The sequence below is a fragment of the Rhinolophus hipposideros genome (genome assembly GCF_964194185.1).
Source record: "Rhinolophus hipposideros genome assembly, chromosome: 13".
NCBI lineage: Eukaryota > Metazoa > Chordata > Mammalia > Chiroptera > Rhinolophidae > Rhinolophus > Rhinolophus hipposideros.
In genome coordinates, this window is record NC_138059.1 from 37885042 (window position 1) to 37908798 (window position 23757).

General features: G+C 38.1%; 1 protein-coding gene across 4 annotated transcripts in view; it reads right to left on the reverse strand.

Annotated features, from left to right (window-relative positions):
• Positions 1 to 3149: 3149 nt before the first annotated feature.
• NDUFAF6 (NADH:ubiquinone oxidoreductase complex assembly factor 6) overlaps positions 3150 to 23757 on the reverse strand; it is a 37592-nt gene continuing 16984 nt past the window's right edge. For all 4 annotated transcript variants that reach the window (XM_081070475.1, XM_081070473.1, XM_081070476.1 and 1 more), the window contains exons 4-9: positions 23256 to 23312; positions 13110 to 13212; positions 11940 to 12073; positions 11177 to 11278; positions 8913 to 8969; positions 3150 to 4603 (exon numbers count right to left, since the gene is read on the reverse strand). In XM_081070475.1, coding sequence (XP_080926601.1) covers positions 4475 to 4603; positions 8913 to 8969; positions 11177 to 11278; positions 11940 to 12073; positions 13110 to 13212; positions 23256 to 23312 — 582 coding nt within the window. In that variant the 3' untranslated portion in view covers positions 3150 to 4474. The remainder of the gene's footprint in view (positions 4604 to 8912; positions 8970 to 11176; positions 11279 to 11939; positions 12074 to 13109; positions 13213 to 23255; positions 23313 to 23757) is intronic.

The window sequence follows — 23757 nt, forward strand, 5'->3', positions numbered from 1 at the left end:
TTTCAGATAAACTAAAAGACTGTCTCTAAAGCCACAGAATTAAACAAACGGATATTCTTTCAGCACCAGTATCAACTAAGAGTATGCTAACATATACAATCACATTGCACACTCATTCAATTATACATTAATCTCTACTTGTTCTAAATCAGAAGCCATTGTAGGTGGTGGGGGAGTCCCAAGATGAACAAAACAATGTATTATTACCCACAGGCAGCTCTAAGTTTGATCTTTACTTACAAAAAAGTAGTATTTTAAGTCATCACTAATTCACAATTGAAGTAGGCACTAATTCATAGCTGAAACCAAAAGCGTAAGAGAGAAGGGATAGCAGAACAGTACACCAGAGCTGTGAGTGGGCAGGAGACAAGGCCACTGAAGAGGCACGAAAAGAAAACTAGCATAATCTTGGTCTTAGGAGTAACAGACTCATTCAGATTCCAGACCTGCCATTACAAGCAATGCAAACATATCTGATTTTGCAATTAGTGTGTATTTCATAATTAAAATTTTTAATTTTACCAAACATTATTTCAGTTTTAAAGATCAAATGAGAACAGTGATGGAGGTGTATAGCACAGAGCTTATCACTGGGACACTCAACTAGTATACTAGTTTTAAAAATGTAGTATCCCCTTAAGGAATATTCAATACAATTTTGTTAATATGGTTTATATTAATAAATGTTAATACAATTTTGTTCAAAACCATGTTTCTCCGAAAATAAGACCTAGCCAGACCATCAGCTCTAATGTGTCTTTTGCAGCAAAAATTAATATAAGACCAGGTCTTATGTAATATAATATAATACCAGGTCTTATAGAATAGAATACCTGTTCTTACATAATATAAGACCAGGTCTTATATAAGACCGGGTATAATATAATATAGTATAATATGATATAATATAATATATAATATTAATATAATACCGGGTCTTATATTAATTTTTACTGCAAAAGACGCATTAGAGCTGATGGTCCAGCTAGGTCTTGTTTTCGGGGAAACATGGTACAATTTTGCTCATGATCATGATGATGCAGAGAGTGAAGCAGTAGTGTTAATGAAAAAGTTTTCAAATCAGTCAGACCTAAATTCAAATTAGGTTTCCAGCTCTTGATAGCCAGCTGTCTTACCTTAAAGAAGTTATTTTATCATCGTGGAGAAATTTTCACAGGATTGTAAAAATTAAATGTTAGGGATATAAAGCCCTCAGCATAGTGACTGACACTCCTTTAATATTAACTTCACTCTTCATGACCCCTAAATAAACATTTCCAAGCTGTACTGGACACTTGAGTTCTGGCTCTCGACATGCAAACCCAGCACTATTGAAGCCCCTTCCCTCTTCTCAAGAGGTGAGAAAGGGAGGAGAAAGTTCTTTTCCCTGCCCTCTGCTGGTGAAGCATGGCCTGCAGCCTAAGCACAGCTAAAATGATACTCCCTTCTGGGGCTCCCACTTTACAGGATGACACAGCAGACTGTCTGGGCTGGTGGTGACAATGGCAGTGCCTGTGGCAGAATCTCAGCAGTATCCTGGCACCCTAGTCCCACAGCAACTTCTCATCAATTCTGTGAGCTACACACATCATCCTTGCACGGTCAGAGTCCCAGAGAGCAGTTTCCAGGCTCTCGGCCTCACGTGGAAAAGTGCTGGCTCGGGTAGTAGATGGCTGTCAGCTGTAACCAGTTAGCTAATTAGCCAATGATATAACTTCTGCGGCTGCGTTGGTTGGTCTGTCAGTTGGTTGCAAGGCAGAGAAGCGGACAGCATTTTGCAGGTCGTGTGACTCCAGCCTCCAGTGAGACTATAGTGGTATGACTCCCCTATCTTTGGCTACGTGGGTGTTCCTTTTTTTGGCCTAGCCATATCCTGCATTATGTGGGGAGCGGGAGCAGAGACCCTGCAGGCCACCTCGCACGACAAATGGCGCAGCGAGCAGGGTGTGGTGCCAGCCAGGGCCTACCGAAGGATGGTGGAGCAGTTTGTGCGTGTGAGAGCTCAGCTTCAGGAGGCCCGTGAGGAGCGACACTGGAAACAGGAGGACATGGAGAGGCCAGCGTGGAGAGGGCCCTGCAGGTTTTGGCTGAGCAGTTGCCAGAGGAGGCGAAGGCTACAGCCGGCCGTGTGGGCTGGATATTCCTCACGGCCTTGAGTCCTAACATGGAAAATGTGCTTCATGAAATAGCCCAGGAGCCAGACCAGGTGTCCCGGTTGGAGATGCTGGAAGCTGGGGTCCGCCTGTTAGAAGAGGGACCCCACAGTGGAGACTCTGAGGCAGAGGCGGAAGAAGCGAGTGGAGACCATGTAGTTCCCAACCCCCAAGCCCAGCCAATCTTGAAGCAAAGGGTAGAACGTGAGCAACCTTTGGGCCCCGGGGGCGTTGCTGACTGTAACCCAGCTATGATTGAGTTCACAACCTACACCCCTTACACTCCCACTGAGTTGCAGGAGCTGGGGAGGTGGTATAGTGCCCTGGAGAGCCAGTCTCGGCTTGGCTATAACGTTTATGGGATGAGGGAGCAGACAACATTCACTGCTTCCCAGGCGAGATGGAAAAGCTAGCTTTCGTGACAGTGCATCCGTCCCTGTGACAAAGGTTACAGAACTGCCATAGGTTGGCCCAAAACCAGGGCAACCATTCTCTAATGGAGTAGCTCACTGCTGCGGTACTCACAGTATGGGGACAGGCTGGCGAGCTGCCAGACACTGTGAATAAATGGCAGTCATATACAGAACTTACTCAAATCATCCGTGAAATGGGTATGAGACATGCTATTTTCAACCCTAATATGCAGGGGCCGGATGACGAGCTTTTTACAGCCAGCATGAGATCTGGTTTTGGATACTGCACCTGCGAGTGCTTTTGGATCCCTGGTTGCCATTCTTACACCCTATGTGGGGCAGCAGATCCATGAAGTTACAATTGCCACAGCCATCCTTGAGGATGTTGAAAGCCAGACGCAAATGAAGTTAAGACAGGAGGTCCGAGCAGTCGAGACCTGGAAACCCAAATCAAAAGTAAAGGGGCAAAAAAAAAAAAAAAAAAAAAAAGTAAAGGGTCGCCGGCCTCAGAGAGTAACACACACAGAGATGTGGCGTGATCTCGTGGCAGCAGGGGTCAATCGGGAAAAAATATACTGACAACCCAATGCACTCTTGTTTGAACTCGGGCAACAGTTGCATCCAGAACAGCATTTCCGGTGAAGCCTAAAGGAGAAGTCTGGGAAAGCGCGACCCATGTCCCTCTAGGACTTCATGCGGCCACTTGAGGCCGACTCCTTTCAGCTTGATTAGGAGTGGGGCCAAGGTACCCGGTCAGAGGAGACAAGCAGGGACCGGAGGCCCCACGTGGAACTGTCCATACATTGGTCCCCTTCTAATGTGCAGAGGGTTTTGGCCCTAGTTGACACTGGCGCAGACTGCAGTCTTGTTTATGGGAACCCAGAACTGTTCCCCGGACCAGCAATCTGCATTGATGGCTATGGGAGAAAGACTGTGACTGTAAAAGCTGTTTCCTTACCACTGGGTATAGGAAGACTTCCCCCTCATACCTACAAGATTTATTTCTCCCCCATTCCGGAGTATATTCTAGGGGTGGACGTGCCACATGGCTTCAGCTTACAGACATTGGTAGGAGAGTTCCGTCTCCGGATACGGGTGATGAAAGCAGTGATACACGGGCATGCTCACCACCCTCCTCAAGTGTTGCACAGAGCCGGCGCGTGGTAACAGTGCACGTGGTTACAGTGTGACAGCACCGCCTGCCAGGAGGGCAAGAGGAGACTGGTGGTACCCTAAGAAGTCCAGGAAGTCTGGCTGTGCCCAGAAGGACTGGTGGTGCCCTGAGAAACCTTGGCTGTGCCCACAGAGACTGGCTGTGTACAGGATATAGTATTCACCTCCAGGATCCTCGCAGAGGGATCCTTGCGGAAGACGCTTGTCGTGTAGATTGTGAGGCGAGACACTGTAGGAGTGAAGTGTGGGGACAGAGTCCCAGAGAGCAGTTTCCAGGCTCTTGGCCTCACGTGGAAAGGTGCTGGCTTGGGTAGTAGATGGCCGTCAGCTGTGGCTAGTTGGCTGTCAGCTGTAACCAGTTAGCCAATTAGCCACTGATATAACTGCTGCAGCTGCGTTGGTTGGTCATTCGGTTGGTTGGCAGGCAGAGAACTGGACAGCAGGTTGCAGGTCATGTGGATCCAGCCTCCAGTGAGAATATAGTGGTATGACTCCCCTACCTATGGCTCCGTGGGTGTTCCTTTTTGGCCTAGCCATATCCTGCATTCTTATGTGGGGAGCGGGAGCAGAGATCCTGCAGGCCACCTTGCACGACAAATGGCGCAGTGAGCAGCGTCTCCTCATGACAATCCTTATGTAAACAGTCAGTTCCTGTTGTTTGTAAACCAGAATCCTAACAAGTATACTTTAGTAAAACTAATTAAAGTAAATTAATATCGATGCCATGAAATTATTTTAATATCTTTTTCTCCATGATTGAATATACAAAGATAACGGAAGCAATGGATTCTTCTGCTGTAAAGATGGGTGGAATATATCAAAACCCACTTGTTGAATTTTCTTTAAATAGTCCTCCAGAACAACCTAGAAAAAGGAAAATGGTTACTAAATCACAGAATGATTAAGTCTTTAAAAGAAACTAAAGAAAAATTACAAGTATTAAGGCTATTTTCATTTCCCTGAGATGGTTTTCTACATACTAAAAATTTAAATGTGAATTTTAAAAGGAAAGAGAAAATAAAGATATCTTTTAAAAAGTTTCTATTAGGCCAGTAAAACAGGATTATAGAGTTAGTAGCAGAAATATCAAGTCAATTCAGATTATAATTTACAGTGTTCTGCTCAAAATGCAAAATATCAGAGAAATAAATTATTATTCACCAGATCTTATTACCAAGCTTTGCCAAATACAAAAGGGGTGTTTTGATCAAGGAAAATGACTACCACCGCCACCATCCCCTGTAGAAATGCACTATGCCAGAGGAGGAGCTCAAGCTGTTTTTTAAAAAATTATTTTGTGAAAAAATTTAATGGGTCCCTATGGGGACAGAGCCAGGAGTGCAGTTTCCAGGCTCTCGGCCTCACGTGGAAAGGTGCTGGCTCAGGTAGTAAATGGCCATCAACTGTGATTGGATGGCCATCAGGTGTGGCTAGTTGGCTGTCAGCTATAACCAGTGAGCCACTGACCACTAATATAACTGCCATGGCTACGCTAGCAGCAAATGGGGGCTAGCAAGAAGATGGTGAGCTAGTAAGAGCAAATTGCAGTTAGCAAGTGAGGTTGGCTGGCAGAGAGAAGTGGACGGCAGGTTGCAGATAGTGTGGATCCTGCTTTCCGTGTCTCCAATGCAGCCGCCAGCTAGACAGCATAGTATAGTCATACCACTATAGTATGACTCCCCTATCTATGGCTCCATGGGTGTTCCATTTTGGCTTCACCATGTCCTGTGTTATGTGGGGAGCAGGAGCTGAGACCCTGCATGACACTCTGAATAACAGTCCCCATGCTTTTGCTAGAAAACAATTTGCAACTAGGAAGAACAATCATAGGTCCCCATAATGTCACCAATGCTTCCCCCTCACACAACTTGACAAAGCTTTCATTGGGATGGGGGGCAGGATGGAAAACACTCACAATGGGCAGTACTCTTTATTTTATGGTTTTACTTATTTTTATTAATTTATAAATTTTTATTTCAGTAACTTTCCTATTAAACAGAGAAGCCACTTAGTATTGCACTGCACAGTTCTCAGTCCATGTGCACAGCTCCCCCTGGAGTTCTGCAGCACTATCTGTGTGATCCAACAGAGAGCATGCTTGTGGATTCTCTATTCAGATGAGCAAAAAGAAAACAAAAAGGGTTGGATTTTCTCCCACTTTTTTCCTATACATTTATAAACAGATGAGTGTACATAAAAACAAATTCAGTATCTACTTTTTAAACCCTAAACTTATATATATGGACAACAGGAGACAACTGCATGAATGTGCACAGTTGCCTTGTGTTATATTAGCAAAAAACCTGGAAACAACCCAGAAGAACTTCTTTGACAAAAAAAAAAAGGTAAACTGTTCACATAAGGAAATATTATGCTACAGTGAAATGAATGTACTATATATAGCTAGATGTAATAATATAGATAAACCTTAGAAACGTGTGTGACCTAGAAGACATAAACAGAAAATGATCCATTTTTATAAAGCTCAAAAACAACACTAAGCAACATATTGTTTAGGGATACATAAAACGGGGAAAGCTTTTTTGGAATAAAAGCAAGAGAATAAAAAATACAAAATTCAGGATAGCTACTTGGAAGAAGGCAGAGGCAGGGGGATGAGATGAGGAAAACACATGAATGCAATTTAATGGTGACATTCTAGTTACTGGATTGAGTGGTGAGCTCATGGATGTTCATTATATTATGCTTTATAATACATGCATACATATACAGATAAATCATATTCATTTGTATATATCAAATATTAAATATTTTAAAAGAATAAAAGAAGAAAATTGATACTTTAGTATACTTTTACATGTTCATTTCTTGGAAAAAGGAGCTCATGTTAATCATAATGTTTTGTAATCTGCTTTTTTTAATCATTTAATATATTGTGATCAACTTTCCATCTCTAAGAATTCTATTATGTTAATTTTAATAGTTTTATAAAATAATTATAAAGAATAGTTAATGAAATTAAGGTACAGGCACATAATAGAATATTATATAATCATTAAATATATTTATAAATACTTTTAATGCTTTGATTAAATGCTTGATAAGTAGGACACTGACACATAGTGTGATTTCAACTACACACAAAAATTCATTAAAAAAAGAACAGAATAAATAGTGATTATCTCTAGGTTCTGGAGTTATAGGTAATTATTTTCTTCTAATATTCTTTCTATGTTGTCCAAATCTCTATTATGACAATGTATTGCTTTTACAATTAGGAGAAATTCCATTAAAATACTGATGAAATATGACCTCCAAATTAGACCTTAACTGGACAGTCACAAACTAAGATTTGGTTCAAAAGAAAGTTTAGTGAATGGTAAATAAATTGTTCGATATAACAAATTCATTGTAAAATTCTCAAAGACATTACAATTTCTGAATATGGCTTCTTAAAGCTTCATCTATGGTGAAGAACATACTATACACTAGACTAGTTATTTTTAAAGTTTTTAAACAGCAAAATCTTTTCTTTGAACAAAATAATTAACAGATGCCTCATACGTAAAACAAATAAGAGATGTGGCTCAGCTGGAATGAGGATGAAGGACAGTAGCAGTCCCTCAGGAATTGCCATGTAGTCCCTCCAGTTCCTCCTGGCACAGGATGGAAACTGACAGCTAGACTTCAGCCCCAAAATCTGCATTTCTAACAAGTTCCCTGGTAAGGCTGATATTGCTGGTTTAGGGACCACACCATGAGAACCACTGGTCTAAGACAGTGGTTGTCAACCCTAGCTGCACAATTACTCGGGGAGCTTTTAAAAAAGTATTAATGCCTGGATTCAACCTCTTAGATATTGTGATTTAACTGGTTGGGGGTTGAGGGGCAACATTGCTTTGGGTTTTTTTTCTTTTGTTTTAAAGTTTCCCAAGTGATTCTAATGGGCAATCAGAGTTCAGAATAACCTTTTTCACAGAAGTGAACAAAACAAAGTCCTTAACCTTCACGGAGCTTAATAAGTTAAAAGGGTGATGGTACATCATCAAATAATCATTAAAACCAAATGACCAAATAAATACTAAAAACAGTAAAACTGAACAGTATGTGTTGACACAGAAAGATGCTTGACACCCCAATTACACAAAAAATACATATGTAATTATATGAACATTAAAAGTCCAGGAAGATAAACAGACATTATCTCTGGAAAGGACTGAACTGTGAGAGGATTCTGATTTCCTATTTTGCCTCCTCTTATATTATATGAACATCTAAAATATTATTGTATTACTTTTATAATACGTAAACCCACTAAAGAAACAAAATGATTTTGAATACTCAGATCTGAGATCTAGGATCTAAGATATTAAAGGACAGAAATGAAACTGTAAACATATTTTAGGGAAAAAGGTAGAAAGTATGTTTAGTATTATATAAAAAGCATGAGTTTTCAATTTTCAAAGATCACAAATGTCTGAACCTTGGCTTTTATCTATAAAATGAAGTAAACCATGCCTAAGAATGATTAGGAATAATGTATGAAACTACCTAGCTCAGCACCTGTCTCATAATAGGTGCTAAATAATTGGACACTATTCTCATTTCCCAAACCTGACTACACATCAGAATCACTTGGGGAACTTTTTAAAATCACAGATTCCCCTAGGAATACCCACCCCCAATGTCAAGAGTCTTCTTATTTAGTATGAAGACCCCAAGAATTTGTATTTTTTCCCAAAGCTTTCCAGGTTATTCTGATGTAGCACTGGTCTGTGAACCACTGTTAGGAAGCAGTACTACAACAGTACCCATGGAGAAAATATTACTAGAATAATACTCATGTAACTATACGTAGCCTAATAATTCTACAAGGTGGTTTCACAAAGGTTCCCATTTTACCTATGAGTAAATTGAGGAACATGGTGGTTAATGACCTTAAACTCCAATGGCCAGTAAGTGGCAAAACAGATTCAAACTGATGCAGTCTGGCTGCAGTCAGTGCTACCACTAACTCACTCACCTGCCTCTGAGAAATACAGCATGACCATCAACAAAAGCAGAATACAACTAATAAAACCCACCATAAGGGAGGGAAACAAAAGCAAAGCCTCCAAATCAGAGAACTGCACTGGGAAGCTCATAAAATAGAAAAAGAGATCAAACACATCTGCTTCATTAATTAAACAGCCTTCTCTGTTAATCTACTTACCGTCTGAAGAAAAGCAGGAAATGCTTTCACAGGAACACTTTTACGAAAGGATCTAGCCTAAAGAAGGAAGACAAAAGGAAACTGGTTTGAAATACAAATATTTCTGGAAACACTCTCCCCCAGAATGTGAACACAAAGCGACACCAGCAGTTTTACAACATGGCTAGGTCCTTTCTCAAAAGCAAGAAAATAGTTCTCATCTCCTGCTGACTACGATTAATTTCTTAAGCCTAAATGACTGAGGAAAAAGTACTATTACTAAGAATTCCATTTTTCCTTACAGATTGGCTTTGGCATTTTCCAGCTGCCGTATAACATCTTAAAACTTTGACCATCTAGCTTGGTGGTTGGGGTAAATGAAGAAACACTTGGGTTAACAAGTTCCAGCACCTCCCCAGTTCAGATCATTATTATCTCCTGTTTAGATGACTATAAGATCCTCTTAGCTGATCTTCCTATCTCTGTGTTCCCCAAACTTTAATTCACGCCACAAAGCCAGCCAAATTAATGCACTTAAATCACTTTTATTTTTACTTTTACTTACCTCCCTAATAGATCAAGTCTCAACTATTCATCTTGGAATCCACATCTTGACTCTAACCTCATTTATCCAATCTACTTCCCTACTACTCTGGACTATGAAGCCGTGATCCACTCAGGCTGATGTCCATCATTCCGCACTCACCAAGCCTACTCCTGTCTCCAGGTCTTCAATTATATTGTCAGATATTGCCTCTACTTCCTGGCTCACTTCTTAACCTGCTACCCTCTGGCTTTATCCTCATCTACTAAAATTGCCCGCGATTCACTATCATACCCATCCTTTCTCTTCAATCTCCCTGTAGCATGCACAGCTTTACTGTTCCCCTTTCTTGGAATTTGCTTCTCCTTTGGTTTCCAACACACTGATTCTCAGTTCTACTTCTTTCATCATTGTTCCCTTCTTCTTCCTAATAAATGGCCCTTTTTCCTTTTACCTGAGAAATGGAGATGGGCCTCAAGGTTCTGCCTTTGGTCCATTTATCTAGATGGACATTCTCCTTGGGCAACACCATCCAAACTTAGAGCTTTAACCATACACAGCCTCCCTGGTGGATGACTCCCAAATCTATCTCTTCAGTTCTGCACTCCCTTAAAAGTCAAAATCCTGCATTCTTCTTTTTTTTTTACTAATTTCAGGTGTACAAAACAATGAAATAGTTAGACATTTATCATTTATACCTCTCACAAAGTGATAACCCCCTCCCCCAATCTACTACCCCTCTGATATCACATACAGCCATTACATTTCCACTGTCTCTATTCCTTATGCTGTACTCCACTTAAAATCCTGCATTCTTCAATAGCCCATCTCCCTAAATGTCCTCTAATCCCCGTATATTCAATGATGTCCAGCAGCTAGTCCAAAGTCTACTGATCAGCACCTAGCATACTATGCTTTTTTATTATAAAAAATATGAATAGCACCATCATTATCTCTACTTGAACTCTGTGCAGCCCTCAATATTCTCTTTTCCTTATCCTGCCACAATCAGTTATCAAGTCTAGCCGATTCTTCCTCTGTTGTGTGTGTGGATGTACATGTATATATATATGTATACACATACATACATACATACATACAAACATCTACCCCCTCTAAAACAGATACTCGTTAAATCTGTAGGAGATTTACTAGTGATTATTTACTAGTGATTATTGTTAGAGTAGGCAGAATGGGAGCCAAATCACAGCACGATAAACAGTACCAGGAGGGTGAGGGCCTTGAGGGAATAATGAATGCAGACTACTTACTCAATAAAGGTTGTGAGGGAAAAAGAAACAGAAGGGTCCACTGGTTGCCTATAACTTTAGAAGGCAGTAGCAACAATCCAGAAGATAAAAGGGATCTTATCATAGAGCCTGACTGAAAAATACCAGCTGGAACTACTGAGGATGTCAAGGTCCTAGAAGAGGTTTGAGAAGCATTGGATTGCAAGGCAGAAACACGTTGCCCTCTGAGACAGAGAAATGGTGAGTGAATGGATCAGAGGGGAGCCTAACTGAGGGAGCTCAGGCTTGACTTACTTAGTAAAAGGTGTATACACACCTGCTGAGAGAGAGACTTTTTTAAAATAAAGTTTACAATAATCCCTGAGATAAATCTACTGGAATTTCAATGAGAAATGGAATATGGACTACCAAGTAGGGAATACTATAACTATGCTCTAGTAATAGCCGAAATGATAGGCTCCTAAATGTTTTGGCAAAAAGAGGCTACTTACATGCTTTAGGTGCAAGTGTGCCTGGCTGGCAATGTCATATATCACATCTCGCACATTTTTATCTTGGTTCTTCCGCAGAAAATCCTCTTGTGAAACACCATGCTATTTCGGAAAATACAGTATGTTAGCAATTGAAAAACACACTTAAAACTAACTTAGCTCAAGAAAACAGATGAGAGAACAGTATGTACAGTATAATACCTATTTTGTTTTTAAAAATATGTGTATGTGTACATATATGGGTATGTGTGTCTGTGTGTGTTTATATAGAGACACATACATATATACACACACTCCTGGAAGAATATGCAACACAAAATGTTAACAACAGTTACGGGTAGAACAAAAATACACAAGCAACAAAAAAAATAAGAAGTTTAAAAGTACAGATAATAATGAATCTCATACAGAAAACAAAAGTTCTCATAAACAATATTCCTTTTTTAAGGATTCTCTCCTTTAAAATAAAGAACAGGGTATGATGAACACTAGGAATAATTACTGTAATTGCTTAAAAGGGAGTAAGACAACAACACGAAGCTACACCAACTGAGGTTCTCCGGATCTTCTTACTCATAGCTCCATCAGAGATCTAAAATGCCTGACTGGTAAAATTCTCACTTGATAACTATGGACCAAAAAAGCAATACGCATTCATTTCAAAGCAGTTATTTGACTAGCCTGAGTAAAGAACAAAGAGGTAAGTAACATCCCTCCCATAATCCTGAGGCAAATTATTAGAGCATAAAAATAACAGCCTTACCAGCATACAAATATCCATGGGAAGGAACACTCTTCTTCTGGTACCATGATATGGTGTTGCTCTCAAGCACGTGACAATGCCTTGTGCTTTTCCAATGTGACTTGCAGCATGATCTGCATGAAGATCCTTTATACCTACGATTTTAGAAATGAAACAGTAGGGCTGCTCTTTTCTTAAATGCATAACAACTTGATAGAAGTAGCAAGGAGAAATCACCTAAATATGTAGGACTAAGTGTTTATCTAATTTTCATTTATATATGAAAAACAGGATCTTTGAGTAAAACTGGGCACGAAAACAAGTTGATCATTTACCACGAGCAGGTTTCTGAACTTCAACTTTTAAATGAAAGTTTTCCTTACACTACAGCACACCAAGAAGACATGTGGAATTTTAATCAGCTATCATGGAAAAACATTACAAGTCTTCCATTTCTTCTCCTCAGTGCAATTTCCACATGACCTCATTTTAGGTATATGCTTAACAAACATTCTGCTTTTCGCTCCCTCCTTTTATTGTGTTGGCAAACATGTCACCAAATGTGTAGGCAAAGCAGGCCTGGGAAATTCAAAGGAACTTTTTTATTCTTTAAGGGTGACATAAAGATATATTGCCTTCTTCAAATGGATGGTATTACCCTTGCCCCAAATAATTTCCTCATTACAACCTCATTACAGTAAGACCTCACCAACTTAGAATAAAGTTAGAGGAGGAAAAGTACCATCTAAATTAGTTTTTACATTGTTGCTTTTCAAAAGAAAAATTCCATAAAAACTTAGAAATGCAGGTTTATTTCTTTTATTATTATTATTTTTTTTTACATGGGGAAGTATTATTGACAGGGAAGGAAGAGTCACGCTACAGGCTTTCTAATTTGTAGATGTTTAAAAAAATAAAACCATCTTCAATTACCAGATTATTAACTACAGCATTCCGATGAAGTAACTAAAGTACTTTTATTAGAGCCTAAGTATTTTGACTAGTCTGCACTCCAAGAAAAAATATATATTCCCCTTCTTGCTTAAAAAAAAAAAAAGAAAAGAAAAAAGCCATTCTTTTGTAAATGGTACCAAAAAAAATACTTTAGTGTTAAACTAGTTAGATTTTCAAATTAGGAAAAGTGTTTTATTTGAAAAAGAGAAGTATGAAATAAGGAAAAGAAAACCTTACCCAATATTTCTAGTGTTAAATAAAGAAGAGAGCTCTGTGTGTTTTCGGCATAATTTTCCAGTTCTAGGATATTACGATATGCTTTGTCATCCAAATTTTTTTCCTACAGTCAAATAAAAGGCAAATAATTTGCTGAATTATCAAAATTTATAAAGACACTTTTTTTGCCCAAAAGGACTGAATAATAAATAATAAAAATGTTAAGTGCATATTGTTTAGTACACAATAAGATTAAAATATTAAAGTTCCACACATTCAGTCTTACCAATCGTCCCTCAAAGAAAAGCTTCAGGAATAATTTCAATACAGAAATTACCCGGAACATGGGTTGGCTTAATTTTTAATTCCTTTGAAAGCCCAAGGTATCATGGATAACTGAATTTACTGAGCCCTTAAATACTTGAAACATTATCTTCTTAATCCTAGCAATTCCCACACAACAAAGCACACTAATATTTTCCATTTTTCAGATGAAGAAACTAAGTCATGGACACATTAAGTAACATGTCCAAGGTTACACAACTAATAAATAGTAGGGATAGGATTCAAACCCACACATTTTGACTGTTAATTCCATGCCCTTAATAAGGAAAAGGTGTCTAGAAAAAGAAAGGAGACTCATAATCAGCCCCCGCCCCATAAGAAACCATGCTCAATAAAGTAACAGGGTTGTTGATGACCCACTCTATTCAAGAAACAGAAGAATGTGAATCCTAGTAAAATCTAGTCGCTTCTATAATACATTAACAAAGACTTTGCTGCCAAGGTAATACATTCCCTTCTCCTTTTTTTTTTTTTTAAATCAGGAGAAATTGGCACCAGCAACGATCCCAGGAAAATAATACATCCAAATCTTATACATTTTAAAACAATTCACATAATTCACATATCATAAAGTTTACCCTTTAAAATATATATTTCAATGGTTTTTCAGTATATTTACAAAATTGTGCAACTATCACTGCTAATTTCAGAATGTTTTCATCACCTCAAAAAGAAATCCTGTATCCATTAGGCAGTCACTTCCCATTTCGCTTCTTCCTCTCATCTCCTGACAAAGCACTAATCTACTTTCTGTTTCCTTGGATTTGTCTCTTCTGGACATTTTATAAAAATACCATGATACAGAGTTTTGAGTGACATCATAGGAATGGCAGCAGCGGGGCGCACTTTCTGAGTTCTCCTCCGGATCTTATTACAAACGGGACATATAACCCATCAAAGAACTCTTTGCTCATCAGGCAGAACAGCTAAGAGACTCATGGAAGGATTACTTGAAGGGCCCAGCTTAAGAGGCACAAGATTCAACATATCCAGAGGCCAACTCCAGACTTAACCAGAGTACTACCAGGTTTGACCTACAAGTCACACACCAAGAGGGAACTCTCTGCAGGCACAGAGCCAAAAGAGGCCAAACAACATTTAAGTGGTCAATCCTCACGCAGCAGAACACCCTGCGGTGGGCAGAGCCAAGTCTCACAACTAGTCAGCCTAGGAGTTAACCCCACCTACTCACAAGCAAAAAACAATTAAAGATCTTCTTTAACAAGACAATATACACAACACAAGAGTCACCTTTGAAGCACACGCAGAGGAGAAGAACGAAGTAGTGCAAGTCAAATATAAAGGACACATACTACATAAGATAAACCAGCAAGAACTAAGAACTCTAGAAGATCTACCTAATACATCAAAGCAAACACAGAGAGTCAGACAGATTGGGGAAACAAAGAAACATGTCCCAAATAAAAGAACAGAAGAAACCTCCACAACTGAAACCAAATGAAGCAGAGGTAACCAACCTATCAGACTTCAGAACACTGGTAATAAGAATGTTTAAGGAGCTTAGAGAAGACATAAAGAAGGATGTAGAAATCATAACAAACAACCAGTTAGAACTAAAGACCACAATTACTGAAATTAAGAACTCACTTGAAAGAACTACCAGCAGGTTAGATGAAGCAGAGATAGAATCAGCGACTTAGAAGACAAGTTAGCAGAGATCACCCAAACAGAACAACAGAAAGAAAAAAGAATAAGAAACAATGAAGATGGTTTAAGAGACCTCTGAGATAACATCAAGTGCAACAACATGCACATCATAGGAATACCAGGAGGTGAAGAGAGGAAGCAAGGGATTGAGAACATATTTGAAGTAATAATGTCCGAAAACTTCCCTAACCTGATGAGGGAAACCAACATACAAGCCCAGGAAGTGCAGAGAGTTCCAACCAGGATAAACCCAAACAGGTCCACATCAAGACACGTTATAGTTAAAATGGCAAAGGTTAAAGACAAAGAGAGAATCCTAAAAGCAGCAAGAGAAAGACAGACGGTTACATACAAGGGAACTCCCATAAGATTATCAAATGACTTTTCTACAGAAACATTGAAGGCCAGGAGGGAGTGACAGAAGATAATCAAAGTGATGGAAAACAAAGGCCTACAACCTAGATTGCTTTATCCAGCAAGGCTATCATTTAAAGTCGATTGAGAGGTAAAGAGCTTCCCAGAAAAGAATAAGCTAAAGGAATTTATTACCACCAAGCCAGCATTGCAAGAAATACTAAAAGGACTTCTGTAAATAGAAGAAAGATAAAAACAATCTAACTGCAAATTTAAAAATGGCAATAACTATGTACCTATCAATAATCACTTTAAATGTAAACAGATTAAATGCTCCAATCAAGAGACATAGGTGGCTGGGTGGATAAGGAAGCAAGACCCTTGTATATGCTGTATACAAGAGACTCACCTCAAATCAAAAGGCACACACAGGCTGAAAGTGAAGGGTTGGAGTAACATATTTCATGCAAATGGAAATGAGAAAAAAGCTGGAGTTGCAATACTTATATCTGACAAAATAGACTTTAAAATGAAGAACATATTAAAAGATAAAGATGGGCATTATATAATAATAAAGGGATCGATCCGACAAGAGGACATAACCCTAGTAAACATCTATGCACCTAACATAGGAGCACCTAAATATATAAAACAGGTACTGACTGACATAAAGACAGAGATCAACAGTAACACTATCATAGTAGGGGACTTCAACACACCTCTGACAACAAGGGACAGGTCTTCCAGACAGAAAATCAATATGGAAACAACAGCCTTAAATGATACATTGGACCACTTGGATTTAACTGATATTTTCAGAACATTTCACCCCAATGCTGCAAAACACATGTTTTTATCAAGCGCACATGGGACATTTTCCAACACAGACCATATGCTAGGCCACAAAACAAGTCTTGATAAATTTAAAGAAATTGAAATCATACCAATTGTCTTCTCTGATCAGAGTGCTATGAAATTAGACATGAACTACCGGAAAAAATCTGGAAGACACACCAATTCATGGAGGCTGAATAACTTATTACTAAGTAATGAATGGGTCAAGCAGGAAATCAAGGATGAAATCAAAAGATATCTCAAGACAAACAAAAATGAAAACACGACGACTGAAAATCTATGGGATGCCGTGAAAGCAGTCCTAAGAGGGAAAATCATAGCATTGCAGGCCTACCTAAAGAAACAAGAAACATCATTAATCAACAGTTTATCTTCACACTTAAGGGATCTGGAAAAAGAACAGCAAAATAAGTCCAAAGGGAGCACAAGGAAGGAGATAATAAAGATCAGAGCAGAAATAAATGAAATAGAAACCAGAAAAACAATACAAAAGATCAATGACTCCAAGAGTTGGTTCTTAGAGAAGATAAACAAAATTGACAAACCTTTAGCCAGACTCATTAAAAAAAAGACAGGACCCAAATTAATAAAATCAGAAATAAAAGAGGAGACGTGACAACAGACACTGCAGAAATATAAAAAATTTTAAGAAATTACTATGAGCAACTATATGCCAACAAATTTGACAATCTGGAAGAAATGGACAATTTTCTAGAGGTGTACAACCTTCCAAGGCTAACTCAAGAAGAAACAGAAAACCTGAATAGACTGATTACCACCAGGGAAATTGAATCAGTAATCAACAATCGCACAACAAACAAAAGCCCTGGACCAGATGGCTTTACAGGTGAATTTTACAAAACGTTTAAAAAAGAATTATCACCTATTCTCCTCAAGCTCTTCCAAAAAATCCAGAGGAAGGGAAGACTCCCAGACACTTTTTATGAAGCCACTATCACCCTGATCCCAAAATCAGACAAAGACACCACCAAAAAAGAAAACTACAGGCCGATATCTCTAATGAACATAGATGCAAAAATCCTCAACAAAATATTAGTGAACAGAATTCAGCAATACATTAAAAAGATCATACACCATGATCAAGTGGGATTCATCCCTGGCATGAAAGGGTGGTTCAACATCCGCAAATCAATTAATGTGATACACCACATTAACAAAATGAAAAATAAAAATCACATGATCATATCAATAGATGCAGAAAAAGCATTTGATAAAATCCAGCAGCCATTTATGATAAAAACCCTTAAGTAAGTGGGAATAGAGGGATCATATCTCAACATAATAAAGGCCATATATGACAAACCCACAGCGAATATCATACTCAATGGGGAAAAGCTAAAACCATTCCCCCTAAGATCAGGAACAAGGCAAAGTTGCCCACTATCTCCACTTTATTCAACATAGTGCTGGAAGTTCTAGACACAGCAATCAGACAAGAAAAAGAAATAAAAGTGTTGCGTCCTGCACAACACAAGCCGTGGGAAGGCGAGGGAGGCGGCGAGGGTTAAACTATCATAAAGAGACAGAGACTCAAATATAGTTAAATCACAGAGGACCAAAGGACTCACAGCCTCAAGGGACTGGAGCCCCGAATCGAGTCACCATGGGTATTTATTGATTTTTTACAATAGAAATCACATGATTAGGGGCAGGGTCTGTGAAACTCTTACACCACACAATAATCATTCATTCCAAATCCCATAATCGTCCCAAAGCAACAGATGCATACCATCCCCCAAATGACCAAGGTGTGGTGCATACAATCCCTGGGGGAACAAGTCTCACAAGATAAGATTATCCCATAAGCCAAACAGGAGGGGCGAGATGCTATTGTTCTAATGGGTCCATTACACCTGAGGGTAAAGGACAATAGTTGAGGCATGAGTTAGCAGCTTCTCAGAAGAGGAGGGGCCCAGCTACCTCCTAACTTTACATTAGCTCATGGGGGTCCTAGGGTGGTCCCGTCTGGCTTAGGTTGTTTCTCCCGTGCGAAATCTTACCCGTCTTTGACTGCAGACCCTGCTTACAAGGACCAAACGTGGAGACTTAGAGTAGCATAAACTCAACCCCAATGAGGGACAATCCCGCAGGATCACCTTTCCCTAAGGAAAGATTGGAGGGGACAGACTGCTAGGTTGCTGTGTGACTACACAAAAGGCATCCAAATTGGTAAGGAGGAAGTAAAATTATCATTATAAGCAGATGATATGATACGATATACAGAGAACCCTAAAGACTCCACCAAGAAACTATTAGAGTGATAGATGAATTTAGTAAAGTAGCAGGATACAAAATTAATATTCAGAAATCAGTTGCATTTGTATATACCAATAATAAAACATCAGAAGGAGAAATTTAAAAAGCAATCTCATTTACAATTGCTCCAAGACTATAAAATATCTGTGAATAAATTTATCCAAAGAAGTAAAAGATCTGTACTCAGAAAATTATAAGACACTGAAGAAAGAAATGAAAGAAGATATAACTAGATGGAAACACATATCATGTTCATGGATAGGAAGAATTAATATAGTTAAAATGTCCATACTGCCTAAGGCAATATACATATTCAACACAATTCCTATCAAACTACCAAAGGCGTTTTTCACAGAAATAGAACAGATAGTCCTAAAATTTATATGGGACCATAAGAGACCCTGGATAGCCTCAGCAACCTTGAGAAATAAGAACAAAGTGGGAGGTATAACAATACCTGACTTCAAATTATACTACAAGGCTACAGTAATCAAAATAGCATTGTACTGGCATAAAAACAGACACATAGATCAATGGAACAGAATAGAGAGTCCAGAAATAAATCCATGCCTATATGGCCATTTAATCTACGAAAATGGAAGCAAAAATGTACGACGGGGTAAAAATAAATGGTGCTGGGAAACCTGGACAGAAACATGCAAAAAAAATGAAACTGGACAACCTTCTTACACCATATACAAAAATAAATTCAAAATGGCTTCAAGACTTAAATGTAAGATCTGAAACCATAAAATATCTAGAAGAAAATATAGGAAGAAACATCACAGACATTACCCAGAGTAACATTTTTACTGATATATCCCCTCGCGCGAAGGAAGTAAGAGAAAAAATAAACACGTGGGATTACATCAAACTAAAAAGTTTTTTCACAGCAAAGGAAACCATCAATAAAACAAAAAGGGATCCTACTGAACGGGAAAAGATATTTGCCAATGATATATCTGATAAGGGATTAATATCACAAATCCATAAAAAACTTACTCAACTCAACTCCAAAAAAACACACAACCCAATTAAAAAATGGGCAGAGGACTTGAGACATTTTTCTAAAAAGGACATACAGATGGCAAACAGACATATGAAGAAATGCTCAACCTCACTAACCATCAGAGAAATGCAAATAAAACCACAATGAGATACCACCTCATCCCAGTCAAAATGGCTATCATCAATAAATCAACAAATAACAAGTGTTGGCGCAGATGTGGAGAAAAGGGAACACTTGTGCACTGTTGGTGGGATTGCAGATTGGTGCGGCCACTATAGAAAACAGTATGGAGGTATCTCAAAAATCTGAAAATGGAACTACCCTATGATCCAGTAATTCCTCTCCTAGGTATCTATCCAGAGAATTGCAAAACTCCAATTCAAAAATCTATATGTAGTCCTATGTTTATTGCAGCACTATACACAATAGCCAAGACATGGAAACAACCGAAATGTCCATCGGTAGATAACTGGATTAAGAAGCTGTGGTACATTTATACAATGGAGTATTATGCAGCCACAAAGAAGAAAGAAATCTTACCATTTGCAACAATATGTATGCACCTAGAGAACATTATGTTAAATGAAATAAGTCAGACAGAGAAAGACAAGTACCATATGATCTCACTTATATGCGGAATCTAAAGAAAAGAATAAGTGAATGAACTAATCAGAGACAGTTTTGGAGACAAAGAGGAAAAACTGAGGGTTGTTAGATGGGCGGGGGGGGGAGTGGGGATAAGGGGGAAGGTGAGGGGGTTAGAAAACAGTCGGTAACCACAAAATGGCCATGGGGTTTTGAAAATTAATTTGGGGAACGTAATCAATGATGTTGTAAAGATTTTGTAGGGTATCCGATGGACACGTGTCCCATTTGGGAGACCACCTTAGGGAAGATGTAGATGCCTGATCACTGAACTGTACACGTGAAGCTGAACAATAATGAATGCCAACTATAATTATATATATATATGTATACATATGTATGTATATACTTAAAAGAGGCGCAGTACAGCATTGGGAGTGGAGACAGTGGAAATGTGAAGGCTCGGTGCGATGTCAGAGAGATAATGGGTGGGGAGAGGGGGGTCCACAGTGTGAGGAGAGATAATGGGTGGGGAGGGGGGGGGACCACAGTGTGAAGAAATGATAAACGTCTAAGTATTACTTTGTCTTGTGCACCTGAAACTAATAAAAACAAAAAAAAATACCATGATACAACATGTGGCTTTTTGTATCTGGCTTCTTCCAATTAGCATGTTATCAAGGTTCATTCATGTTGGAGCATCTATCAGTACTTCATTCTTTTTAACTGAAGAAATTACTATGAATATTCCATCGTACGGATATACCATATTTTGTTTATTCATTCTTTAGACTTAGTTGTTCCCACTTTTAGGCTATTATGCATAATGCTGCCATGAACTTTTGTGCATGGCACAAAAAAAAAAAGAAGTTTTGTGTGGACATATGTTTTCATTTCTCTTGGCTGTAAACCTAGGAGTGAAATTGCTGGGTCTATGGTAACTCTATGCTTAACTTTTTAAAGAACTGCCGAACTGTTTTACCAAAGCAGCTGCACCATTTTAAATTCCCATCAGCAATGCATGAAGCGTTCCAATTTCTCCATCCTCACGAACACTTGTTATTGTGCATCTTTATTACAGCCATATTAATGGGGATGAAGTGATATCTCATTGTGGTTTTTATTTGCATTTCCATAATGAAAAGATGTTGAACATATTTTTAGGTGCTTAATGGTCATTTATATACCTTCCTTGGAGACATGTGTACTCAAATCCTTTGCCTCTTTTAAAATTGGATTATTGGTTTTTTTTTTACCGTTGAGGAGTTCTTTACATATTCTAGATACTAGTCCTTATCAAACATACAACTGGCAAATACTTTCTCCCATTGTATGGATTGTCTTTTCACTTTCTTGAATTTTTTAATTTTGATGAATTCCAATTATCTGTGTTTCTCTTATTGCTTGTGTTTTTAGTATCACATCTAAGAAATCACTGCCCAACCAAAAGTCACAAAGACTTACATCTCTTCTTTCTCCTAAGAGTTCTACAGTTTAAACTCTTAAATTTAGTTCTTTAATCTATTTCGAGTATCTTGTATATTGTATGACGTAGGAGTCCAAATTCATTATTTTGCATGTGGATATCCAGTTGTGCCAGCAATATTTGTTGAAAAGGGTATTCTTTCCCAATTGAATTATATTCGCACCCTTTTTAAAAATCAATTGACTATAAATATATGGGTTTATTTCTGGACTATCAATTCTATTGTATTGACCTATATGTCTATGCTATCCCAAAACCACATAGTTTGATTACTGTAATTTCGTAGTTAAGTTTTAAAATTGAGAAATATGAGTCTTCTAACCTTATTTTTTCCAAGATTGTTTTGGCGATTCTGGGTCCCTTGCGATTCTGGGTCCCTTGCATTTCCCTTGCATTGACAAGACCAGCTTGTCAATTTCTGCAAAAAAGGCAGCTGGAATTTTTAGAGATAGCACTGAATCTATAGATCAATGAGGGAAGATTGATCCTAGTCATTTCAAATATCCTTCCCTACAAATGCCAAATGTTATGTTTCATTAAACAGAAAAGTTGTCTCTGGCTTGAGTTCTCTAATTTTCTTTACATCATAAAAACAGAAGACACCTGAAAAACAGAATTTCTTAGTGCAAATTAACTCTATAACCCAAATGAGTATTTTTTAAATTCTAAAGCCATTATCTATCTCATTTTGGCTTGTATTATTACTACTGTAACTTATTTACAGTAGTTATTTACAGTGGTTATTAATAGGTTGTATCCAAAAAAAGTAAGTAAACTTACATTTTCATGACAACAGTACATGATAAATATCAGGCCAATGAGGACACTGAGCAACCAATGTGTCAAAAAATTTACACAACTTAGCATAGGTCATCAAGTAATTTGCATGCTTAGTCAGAATAAGACTACAACTCAGTTCTAAGAACTTAGTATAGGATTCCATTCACTGGAACTGTCAGACTTTCCTTATTTCCTCTACTATTTGGACAGAGATCCAAACACTGGGTGTATATAAAGGTATGTGTATGACTACTAAAGTTTTGATATTAAGGCATTATCCATAATTTTTTAAGGTTTGCTAATCATATTGTGGTTATGGTTTTTTTTTTAAGTTTTTATCTTCTTAAGAGACATATATATTTGCAGATCAAATGATGTCTGGCTTTTACTTCTAACTAATCCAATGGTGATTAGTGAGGGGAATTGGTAGCATAAAGATGAAACAAACTGGACATGTGTTTATAAATTATTAAAGCTGGGTGACAGACACATGAAAGTACATTACACTATTCTCTCTATCTCTGTATAAGTTTGAAAATTTCCATTAAAAAAACCCAAATAGTAGAGTGTGGGTATGCACACGCATGCCTCAGCCTGGGTGCCTGTCTTTGTCTACCTCAAGGTGCAAGGGGAGAGGAGAGCTAAGGTGGGCAGCATGCAATAATAGAGAATGGATAAAATCACATAATTCTCTAAAAGATTCATTCTTCCACAATATTAATATACATATTAAAACATTTTCTCCCTAAAAAATGAGCTTAAGAATTAAAAAGGAAGAAAAAACTTAAGACGAGCAATTTCAACTTACTCTTTCATCAATGATTTTCATAAGCCATCTTTTAGTCAGATTATGCCTTTTGACAGCCTAAAAAAATAAAAGGGTTATAAGTAGAAAGTACAAGAAATGACTTCTGTAGACCTGAATAAACTAAACAAACCAAATACAAAACTAGGTGGGGAATATTTGTAATAATTCATCACCAGATAAGACAGCTAGCGGTGTTAAATACCAGGGCAAAAAATGTCCCCAGAAAACATTTCAAAACATTTCCAAGTAAACATAATATAACCAAAACATTTCCAAATCTTTTTTTCTTACACTATTAGTAATTTAATGATTCCACTTTCAAAACAGAAACAAAACAAGAATTGAATACTGAACTTCTGTTATGTGATACACCCTGACATTTATGCTTATTTGTTACACCCAGACTTTTTTCCATAGGATAAAGATACTATTTAATGAAAATAACCACTTCTCTAAAAAAAGAAAAGAGTAACTAAAACTCCAAAAAGCATCATATGCAGGG